Source organism: Antrostomus carolinensis, unplaced genomic scaffold (assembly GCF_000700745.2).
Source record: "Antrostomus carolinensis isolate BGI_N321 unplaced genomic scaffold, ASM70074v2 scaffold14846, whole genome shotgun sequence".
In the NCBI taxonomy this organism is placed as follows: Eukaryota; Metazoa; Chordata; class Aves; order Caprimulgiformes; family Caprimulgidae; genus Antrostomus; species Antrostomus carolinensis.
Window position 1 is genome coordinate 1 of NW_010322610.1, and position 10,644 is coordinate 10,644.

At 50.5% G+C, this 10,644-nt stretch overlaps 2 protein-coding genes across 2 annotated transcripts in view; one reads left to right on the forward strand and one right to left on the reverse strand.

The window, feature by feature from the left end:
* Nucleotides 1-92: 92 nt before the first annotated feature.
* Nucleotides 93-8,384, forward strand: LOC104526755 (testicular haploid expressed gene protein-like; the record flags this gene model as incomplete). The annotated part of the gene is given in 9 exon segments (XM_029085531.1): nucleotides 93-126; nucleotides 1,646-1,740; nucleotides 2,353-2,403; nucleotides 3,425-3,547; nucleotides 5,214-5,334; nucleotides 5,635-5,745; nucleotides 6,855-6,980; nucleotides 7,501-7,676; nucleotides 8,270-8,384. Coding segments are annotated over 9 exon segments (952 nt in total), but the record flags the coding sequence as incomplete, so codon positions are not given.
* Nucleotides 8,385-8,390: 6 nt separating this feature from the next.
* The window catches only part of HOPX (HOP homeobox), a 5,366-nt gene continuing 3,112 nt past the window's right edge, over nucleotides 8,391-10,644 (reverse strand). The window contains exon 4 of the mRNA XM_010170301.2: nucleotides 8,391-8,474. Coding sequence (XP_010168603.2) covers nucleotides 8,391-8,474 — 84 coding nt within the window. The remainder of the gene's footprint in view (nucleotides 8,475-10,644) is intronic.

Here is a 10,644-nt window from a genome sequence, read left to right on the forward strand (position 1 = left end):
ATCTGCCTTGTGTTTATTTCACGCTGAAGAGCAGGCAGCCCAGGCTGCAGGTGTTGCCAAGCTTTTAAATTCTCCTCTTCTTGTCTTTGCAGTTTCTTGTTGCTTGTCCGCACGCTCACGCCACAGGTAAGAAACCCTCCCAACCGCTGGCCTCCTGGCTGGGTGTCCAGGCTGTGCCCCACGTCTCCTGTCTCTTGGGGAGGGCTCAGTCGGTGATTTACGCTGAGCAGCGAGCCCATGTACAGGATGACGCTGTGGTAAACATGCAGAGGAAACCGTGCCAGGTTTTTCCCTTCCCCCTGCTTCTCATGACAGACAAGGTCTGACCATCCTGCCCTTTCAAAACGGAAGCTGTGACCCTTTGCTTTACAAGGAATTGATCTCAAAGGGAGTTGATCCTCCTTAAGCAATGAGCCTGTGTGAGCTCAGGCAGCGGAGCAAGGCTTCTTTTTCCCTGCTGAGAAGCATGAGTGAAACCCAATGGCAAAGGCTTGTCCCCTTGTCCGTGAGGTGGCTTAACTCTAAGTTGCAGAGCTGCTGCAGAAGCGTCCTGTGTGGGGTTGTCTAACTGTCTGTAGCTTTTGCCATGATAAAAGAGTAATCTTTTTTCCTAATTGGAAAAAAAAACCCAAATGATTGTCAAGTGAGTTGAGGGCCCTGATTTGGACATATATGTGACTTGTCCCTTGGCTGGGTCACGATGCAAGCTTTGCACAGCAGTGTCCGAGCCAGTGGTGGATCTGTGCCAGCAGTGGAGGAAAAGCAACGAGTCTGCCTGCAGAGAGGGGATGCCAGCTCTGCAATGCAGCTGGGCTGAGGAGGGTCACGTGCTAATCCTTCAGCCCCATGCACCTTTGCAAGGAAAAGTCTGGGTACCTGCAGAGAGGGGATGCCAGCTCTGCAACGCAGCTGGGCTGAGGAGGGACCTCACGTGCTAATCCTTCACCCCCATGCACCTTTGCAAGGAAAAGTCTGGGTAGTCGCTTGGGAACAAACAGCCAAGACTGTTTTTTGGCTCCTGAAGTGACTGCTGCTTTCCTGAGCGTGTCCCATCTTGAACTGGTGGCAAGGGGCCAAAGTCCTGCAGGGAGTTAATTCCCTCTGTGGGGTCTCAGTGGGAGCCGTGTTTGCGGTGTTGTGACCAGCAGTTGGGTGTGACAAGGAGATAAGTCAGCAGGTGTCTGGCAGGTAGCGTGTGGTGAGGATGCTCCAACAGCAGGAGCAGGGGCCTCCCCATTGCAGGGGCCTCTGTGGTGCTGAGCTCTCTGGCAAGTGTTTGCTGGGGCTCGATGTCTCACTACCAGTATCAGCCCCATCAGAGAAACCACAGGTGTGTCCCCAAAGCACAGACTGTTTTCTGTCAGCAAACATCTCTCTCTGTTGGTGTCCCCATGACTCTCTAGGGCTATGCTGCCTTATTGCTAGGTGATACTAAGCAGGGAAGCAATGCCCCAGGCTTTCATCTTCTGTGCTTTTTCCATGATAGAGCATTTCCACAGCTGCCTGCATTGTGTGGTTGCTCCCCAGCTGGCCGAGGGCAGGCACCTGCAGCCCCAGTAGTGGGGTATGGGCTTGGTCTGTCACACCAGAGTTCTGCAACGCACTTGTGGCACTGGCATCATCTTGTCCTTCTCTTTATACCCAGGCTCGCAAAGCAAAAGTGCTTCCCAGCCACTGGGATTTCAGGCCTGGGACACTGGAGCAGCAGGAGCGGACAGCAATATCTGATCTTCCTGAAAGGTTTTGGTCTGATGAATATGAGACCGTGAATCATGCAGTAAAAACATTTTCAGTGCTGTTCCTAGGGCACAGACCACATATATTCCTGTGTCTCTGTAATATCTAAGACATCTGTGCTAAAAGGACTGAAATAAAAAATATATGTCTTCACCTGTGGTAATAAAACCAAGTGGAAACAGTGCTGTCTCCATGGTGCCTTTTAGTAAACCACACGAGTGTTGATAACAGGTGTTTCTGTTCATCTGGGAAGACCATCCATCTCCTCCTATCTTCTGGGGCTGCATGGCATGTTACTAACCAGAAAAGTACCTTCCCCTTCTTTCTGCCATGTCCCAAAGCGACACTGCAGTGAGGGCAGCACTGTGAATTTGTGTCTCAGCAATCCAAGAGATAGCCCAAAAATCCATGGGCTGGTGAGTTCACCAAATTAAATGGATGGAAAGTTACTTGGAGAGAGAGATCCCTTCAGTGCACTCTCACAAGGGATGCCTTGCAGAGGCATGGGGGTTGAAGACTGTGTTATGTCCTTGAGTACAGCAGTAGCTTCTTTATGCTTTGTTGGTTTAACTGTATGTTTAATGGTACATTTGTCCTTTTCTGTAATTTTGGCAGGATACAAGAACTTGCAGAACCCAAGAAAGTGGCTTGTGCAAACGACCGCAGGTAAGGAGGTGCCCAGACAGCCCTGGCTTGAGGGCTGGGCACTGATGGGGCCTCAGCTGGTGCAGACCCTTTGCCTTTGTCTTGCTACTGCTTTCTTCTCAACAGCAGAATTGGCTCAAAAAAACCAGATTGAGATGTTCAGTGCATGACGGGCTTTCTTCAATTCACTCTTTCTTGTTTTCAAACCAAAAGCTGGGCCTGACCCCAGTCTTGCTGTTGCTGCACCATCTGAGCTGCCCCACTGAGATGTCGCAGGGTAGGACGGTGCTGTGGTGTGAGGAGACTGGACCTCAGTGGAACCACAGGCTGCTCTACCCCGGAGAACACAGTTCAGCTTTAGGAACAGAGTTGCTGTCTGCATTGTGGGGTCAAGCTCTGGCTTGGCAAGCCAGGGCAACATTCTCTTGATAATGTCTCTTCTCCACTGTCTGGATGGGTGTCACTGTGCTCAAAAAAAGGCTCCACAAAGCCATCACCCTGCTATTCCCTGTCCTGACTACCTTGGTACCCTCTCCTACCATGGCCTCTCTCTCTCAATGTGGGATGAGCATCTCCAGATTTGCCCTGGGCACAGGAAAGTAGTCACTAACGTGCTGCAAAACCTCACCCGCTTTCTGTGGCACACCCTGACCACAATATTATTATTATTTTTACTGCTGTACCTGTGGTATAGTTCGATGGTAATGGTGAGGCAAAGAAACTGCAATAATGAAACTCCCCCAGGGGTTTCAGGGATGTAGTGAAACAACCCTTTCTGCACATCCACTGGTAACTGTAAAACTATTAGACTCATCACTTGAAGGCTCTTCAGTTTTTGAGTTGATGACAATCACCTGAACAGTGTTAAGAAATTCAGTGCCAGAGAAGTTGAGTGCTCAGGGGATGGCAGCAGCATGGTACAGCTGTGGGGAGCCATAGGGACTCTGTGTGTCCCATCCTAGGCAGGGAAGGAGAGCTCCAGCAAGTACATTTCACACTTGTGCAAGTCTCTGAAGTTTCACACCCTTGCTGTTCTTGCTAGGCTCGTGTGGGGAAACCAAGAGACGATCTGGACCCTCTCAGAAGGTGCTCTGACAGCTCGACCATCCCCAAGAACAGTGTCACTGGCCAAGCCCAAGCAAGATTTTAGCAAGCACCAGTGTAGGTCAGTGATGTGGTAGCACATCCTGGGGAAGGATGCAGCTTAGATGGTGGTCTCTAATCTGGGGGATGTGCTGGCTCCCAGGAGAAGGGGAGATGCCATCTCCTCTCCTGCCACCGTTGTCCCACAGGGAGCTCCATGCCACTGAGACCCAACGGGCTGTACTGATGGCTGTAGCCCCTTGGAACAGGGGCTGTCTGTAGCAGGGAAGAAAGTGCTATGGGAGCATAGTCACCCTGAGTGCTTGACTTCCAAAATGAGGAGGAACTGGGGGGTGCTAAGTTTTAGTGCCCTTTTTTTTCCTCATACCCACTTCCTGGCTTTGGAAAGGGCTTCTGCAACATGTGGTGGCTGCTGGTCTGATTAGAGCTCTGGGCTGGAATCAGCTGCTGTAGGAGCCAGCCTTGATCTCAGTCTCCAAACACATGGGAACATGTTCCTCTGCTGTAACCAAAAAAACCCAACAGCAGCTCTGCTTCAGCTTGGAAGCAGAGACACCACATGCCTGCATGCATACATGCCTTGATGGAAACGTGTATGTGTCACACCTGTGCATACAGAGGGACTGCCTGTCCCTAGAGTGTTCCCTGTCCATATCGGGGCTGATGCAGCCCAGCCAGGCACCTGGATACAATTAGTGATCCGCTCTATTGTCTTGGAGCCTGGCCTAAATCTTGAGGATAAAAGTTAGGAAGTGCTACAAACAGAGAAACCTTGCAGCATCCTGCTGGCCGGAGGGAATCCAGGTCTCTTGCCTTGAGTTAAACCTCTGCTGTCACTTCATGTCAACCAGTCCATGTTTGGGAATAGGAGTGACAAATGATCTTAAAAAATGTAAATTTCAGTGGGGCTGGGTGATGTTCCATTTCTTGAAGCAACTCATCCATAGCTCTGTTGGAGTGGATGAAGATCTTTCGGAGACAGGATGGTGGTTGCTAGTCTATAAGAAGTCCTAGCAATGAGAATGGAGATGAAATTGTATTGCACTCCTGGCTGTGTTGCGCTCCCTGAAACTGTTGTGCTCCCTTCTCTACCTGGAGGGATGTCAGGATATGCACATCTGTAGTTTTCTCTCCTTTGCCACTGTCGTCAGTTCAGAGGCTCTCATCTGCCTGAGAGCTTCTGCCTCTGACTAACGGTGTCTGTCTGACAGCCCTTCCTGCCTTTCTGCTCACCTCTTGGTGACAGGCATCTCCCAACAGCTATGGCTGATGGAAACCTGGAGGAGCATACACCAGGAAAGCCTGGGGAGATCCCAAGATGAAGGGAGCTGCAAGAGCACAAGGTGCTATTAAGCCATTGCAACAAAGAGGTTTCTAAATTGACAGAGCTGAACAGTGGAGATGCTGTCAGGTTTGTACTGTGGAGAGTTTTCTTGAAATGGTCCAGGAAAAGGCCTAGACTTTGAAAGCAATGCACCGAGGGCGGTTGAAAGAGGACTCTGCCTATGCAAACAGCAGTTACCTTTAAAGTCAGAAAATCTCAAGTGTAAGTGCCCATTTGTTCATGGCTTTTCCATGTGCCCTGTTGCCAACTTTTGCACGTGCAGCAGACATGGATATTTAACCAGACTTAGGATACCATCTGCCAGGATCACATTCTCTGTCAGTTGTCTTTTACTAGTGCTTCTGTGCTGTTCCTTAAGATCCCTCTTCTTGTACGGCTGCAGACAGGAGTCAATGGTCCGGGAGCGCTCCCTGCCAGTGGATTTTTGCTTCCCTTCTGATCGGCTGCTGAAGTTGGCTGAACCTAAAAAATACCAGACTGCTTACCTGCAGCAAAGGTGAGAGGTCAGAAAACCTGTGGGGTCTTCAGGTCTTGTAGCATCAGTGCAGCTTCAAATTAATAAATACAGGTGTAGAGGATGGGTACAACATAGGGCAAAATGCAGAGCATGGACTCTGCTGGGATTAGAACTTCTGGGCTCATGGCATGAGTGGGTTCTACACTGGAAATGGCCACAAGACAAAGCTGTCTTCTACTGCAGCAAACATGAGGCTTAAATGTCCCAGCTGTAGCCTAGTTTAGCCAGTATGCAGGAATATCTGTGAGTGCTGGTGCCATGACTCTCTGCTTCCAGACCTCGTGAGTCCCCTGAGTGGCCTGTGTCGCCAGCTGCACTGAGGTGTAAGGCCTCCCCACGGACCCTGGAGCTTGCCCGGCCAAAGGTGCTGCACCCAGAGTTCATGCTGCCCAGAGAGGTGAGGAGGTGGCTGAGTGAGGTTTGGAGGGGACAGCGGTGCAGCAAACTGTCCTGAGCTTTTACACCCTGTATGCTGCCCCTGCATGTGCCCAGTGTGTGCTATGGAGGCGAGAAGCTGTCTGATTCTGCTGGGGTTTGAGATACTGAGAGAAACTGCCTTTTCAGTGTGAAGGCACTGTCTTTCAAAATGTCCCTGCTGAGACAGAAAACAGCCAGGCTGGAGCAGCCCAGAATAGCAGGAGAGCCAAGGGAGGAAGCTGGGCTGCATCCCCTGATTGAGCAGCCTGGGAAAGTGGAGAAACCTGGTGGGAATGGCCTGGTTAGCTCCTAGGGAGTACAGTCGTGTTTGCAGTTGGGCAGCTCTGCTGCTGTCTGTGTATATAGAGGGGATGAGCCTGCAAACACTATGTATAGTTTAACAGCATTTTACCAGGAGTCTAATTCAGAGATGTATTTCTGAACTCGCTCCCTTTGGGCGGGTCATTGCTTTGGCAGGGGTGAAAGGGTTTGGGGCAATCTCAGATTGCAGTCATTTCTGTGGCAAAGGCTAAGTTTTCTGGCTGCAGTCACTGGGCTGGGAAATGAGGCTGCGTTGGAGCAGGCCTTGGCATCAGTAACCCTGTGAAAAACAGAGGAAAAAGTCCAGCGCTGGAGCAGTGATCACTTTTGCTGTAGGAATGCAGTTAACTGCACCAGCACATTTACCCTGAAATCTGAGCGTCTCTCCTTAGCAAGGAAATGATTCGATTCAGTCAGGAAGATGAATATGAAGATCGTTTCTTTACTCTGGAAGAAATTTCTCTGCACTTTTACCTGGCTGTACGGGCTCTTATTACAGGCATTCCTCCCTGGCTGTGAGTGGGCAACAGTTGGGGGGCAAAAGGTAATATTGGCTAAAACATACAAATCCCAATAGCGCCAAAATTACCTTGTAGTTCGGGTGAAAGAAAAATAATGGGTGCTGGGAAAGTAAGAGAGCTCCTTCTTGTGTCCACGTCTGTAGTGGAAGGGTGCTGGGCACTCATCCCTTTGGAGAGGGAGTCTGTGCCTGTGGGCTGCTGTGGACAAGCTCTGTCTTCATCCCTCCCCCATTCTGAACCTATGCAGGTGCCAACACAGGTTACAAACGTGGCGACCAGAGCATCCTCACGGTTACAGCGTCTCGCAGAGCCCCGCATCAGGAAGGTGACCTGCTGCTATGAGTACGGCTCACCCGAATCTGCCATCCGTCCGGTAAGGCAGCATCACCTGGCACCGTGCACGGCAGGGAGGCCGGGCAGAGGGGAGGTCACTGGGTGCCCAGTCACTGCTGGCTCTCTTCATGGCAGCCCTGGATATGTTGCTGTCTGTGAGGCTGAGGTTGCTGCGTCCTGGACTGGAGAAGCAGGACTCGTGCTCCATCCAGAGCGTGAGCTGTCTCCCAGCAGATGTTCCCAGAGAAGGGCAGACCTGTGCCTAGCCTTCAGTTGTGAGGATGTGGAGAGATGGACGTGTCTAATTGGGATCTCCAGTGCTGGAGGATGGGTTGGACAAAGGGCTATGGGTAAGAGGAGGCTGGAGGGCAGGCTGAAGGACTGGCTAGGTGGTGGTTTCTCCTTCCACAGCTTGTCTGGTGTCAGACACAACTGTGGACAGGATCATGTCTCATCTGTGCATGGTCAGTGGCTGTGAACCTGGGTACGCTGAGTTGCAGGCTGGTCACCCTTGAATGCCAGCAGCACCTGTAGGGACCTTCCTGCCCATTCTTCCACAGGTTTCCAAGTCAGCTCAGGAGGCAATTGCAAGCCCTCGAACCCTGGAGCTGGCTTGGGCAAAAAGATTGCACCCTGACTATGTGCCCCTGCGGGATGCTGAGTGGCCAGTGACGAAGGCTGCAAAGCACGCGGTGGCCACACCAAGGCTCTTGGAACTGGCCCAGCCTTGCAAAAGGTAGGTGCTGCTTCCCTGATCAGCTGTGAGCCCATTCTGTGCAGGCCATGGCACCCTGTTGATCCGGGTTTGGCCAGTGCAACTAAGCCACTGCTCTTCTGCTTCCAAAATGCATGGGTTTTATATGTCTGGATATGCTAATGCTACATGGATTGTGGTTTAAAAAGCATTTTTGTGGTGGAAGGGGAACCAAAAGAGAAGAAATAGGAACTTTCTAATTCCTGTAGGAATTATTGGTTGGGACTTCTTAATTATTAACTAAAAAGCAACCAGCTGACACATGGCACAGGGTAGCACATTAATGTTGCCCAGCGTGATGCAGCTGCCTCAGCCTGGGCTGCAGGAAATGCCGAGTAGGGTGTTTGACAGAGGGTGAGGGAACGCCTGGCTGTAGTGGCTGTGACAGCTTCAGAGGGAGTTGGGGCACTCCCTCTCACTGGTGTCCAGGTGACAGCAGTGGAGGCATGGCTGCTTTTGTCCTCCCTTGACAGGGGAGGGCAGGGCTCATGTGGAGGTGTGTCAGCTGGCTGGTGGCTTTGGGAGCTGGCCCTGCTCCAGTTGGAATTGACCAACTCTGTCCTCGCTTTCCCCAGGCCTCCTATGAGCTTGGCTCAGTTCAACCCAGACGCGTTCACAGTGAAGGAGAGTGCTAAGAAGGCAACTTGTTCTGCTCGGATCCAAGAGCTGGCTCATCCCATTAAGCGTTGAGCTCCCTCAGAAACAGCCTGCTGCATGTGCCGGCTGCCCCGTCACCCCTTGGAACATCACCCGCTTCGGGCTGTGCTGTGGCTGGAAAACCTGCTTGAACACGGCACAGAGGCAGCACCCAGCAAGAACATTCTCTTACCAGCAGCCACTTTTAATGGGCTTATCTGGGCAGTGAAATAAAACGGTCATTCCTTACGAACAAAATAGTCACCAGTGCAAGTGAGCAGAATTTGACCTCATATGGGAAGCCTCTCTTCCTAGGATGGGTTATGTCTGGAGTTTATCACTTATTTTTTTGCTGTAATATTTAAAGAAGTAATGAAACAGCTACTGGGGGAAGCCAGCACAGGAACTGTTCTTTCACATGAAGAAATGTGGCAAACCAAAGCTGGTGGCATGCAGTAGTCTGATGCAATACAACTCCTGACCTTGAGTTTCAAAATTTTTGCTAAAGCTTAGAGATGTTCTTAGTGACACTCAGTGTTTTGTGCTTGTGACAGAAGTAGAAACACAAAAGGCTGCAAAATTCCGGATCCAGAGCTGGATTTGATAAGGTGCAAATCTTTAGTGCAGACTTTGGAACTGCTGGGGTGGCCTGTGTGTTGAGTTGGCTTGGATTTGGGGCCCTTTTTCTCAAATGCCTGGAAAATGGGCAGATCCAACCTTTTGCTTTGCATGTATCTTTGATAGAAGTCACACAGGTGGGTTAAATCTGTGCGGTTTAGACATTCAGTTGTGTGACTCTGGGCAAAATAACAGAGCTCTGCATTGGGATTTCTGGAGCCTAACTCAAAAATGCAGAGTTCCCCTCAGTGGAAGGGAGAAGGCACATTGCAAAGATGAAGATGAAAAGAGATATCGAAGCCAGGCTCTGCAGAACAGACTCTGAGCTCCAGCTGGGTCTGAGGGTGAGTCAGTTTGGCAGCTGGATTGCAGGGGAACAACAGAGCCTGTGTAGGACATGGCACAGGGAGATTCCTCTTATCTGTTTCCTACAGATAGGTGAGGTTTCCTGAAGTTGCTTTGCACCAGCAACCTAACCACTGGCGATGGGCTGGGGACACTGAGGCAATAGAGATGCTCTCCAGCCAGGGACAAAAGCCATAAATGAAGCATGTGGCCATTTCAGTGCCAGTGTATTCTGATCTTCCCCGTGTTAAGCTGATTCTCCTTCCAAAGGAGCAGAGGCAGGTGACCACTCACCAGAAGAGGCTTAATCAGAGGCTCCATTAATTGATTCAATAATCCACTAAGCAGAGGATTTTTTAACCCTTTTGAACAAGGTAAGGTCACTGGGCAATGGTGCTGGTTATGTTTTAGCCCACGCACTGTTCTGTACCAGGACAGATGAGTTTGGGCTTTGCGCAAGAGCCCCAGTGTGGCTGCATCCCTCAGTCCTGGAATGGCCAGAAGGAGGCTAGGGCCCTGCCCCCCAACTGCCACCTCAGGCTCGGGGTGTGCATGGGGCTGTGTGGGCCAGGGATGGACCAGTGGGTGCCCTAGAAGAGCAGGTTGTGTCTGCAGGTTGTCCCTGTGGCGAGAGGGAAAACCCACGATGCCCACTGAGGCTGCCTTGGAGAAGTGTTGTCCTCCCAGAGGAAGGAGTCTGCCTCCTGCCCCTGGGGCAGGGAGCACAAGTAGGGACATAACACAGCATCTCTCATCAAAAAAACTTTGTTTTTTATTAACGCATTGGGAAAAAAAGAAAAAGGCCAGTTCCTTCCCTTTGGTGACCTTTAACAAAAGCGTGAGAAATACATTCAAGGGGGGGTTGGCTTGGTCTGATTATGGTGTAAGCACTCGGTTTGCCAATATCCAGAGCTGACTTGGGTATCTTGAGCTAAACAAGATCACCTGAATGACACATCTGGTTTTCCAGGTGCCTTCTCTCTGGAGGATCTGTATATCAAACTAGCACACATACTTTGTCTCTCCTCTGGGGATCATAAGGAAGAGAAATCTTTTTTTCCCCCTATGTTTGAACCTTTCATGGCAGCTTTTCTGCAAGCATGGGACAAGGGCAGGAGATTGCCTTGCCCTGTGTAGCCACTGTTAATGCGTGGGCATCGCTAAACAGGTTAAGCAGCCATCAGAAGCTGCATACATATATATATATATATATAATATTTTTTCCTGGTTTTGTACACTTTAAATAAAACTTATGTTAAATAGCAGGGTATTACTTTGTATCTCAGAACCTATTGCAACAGAAGAACCCCAAGGAAACCCACTCTGAAGAGCTTCACCATCATTTACAGCA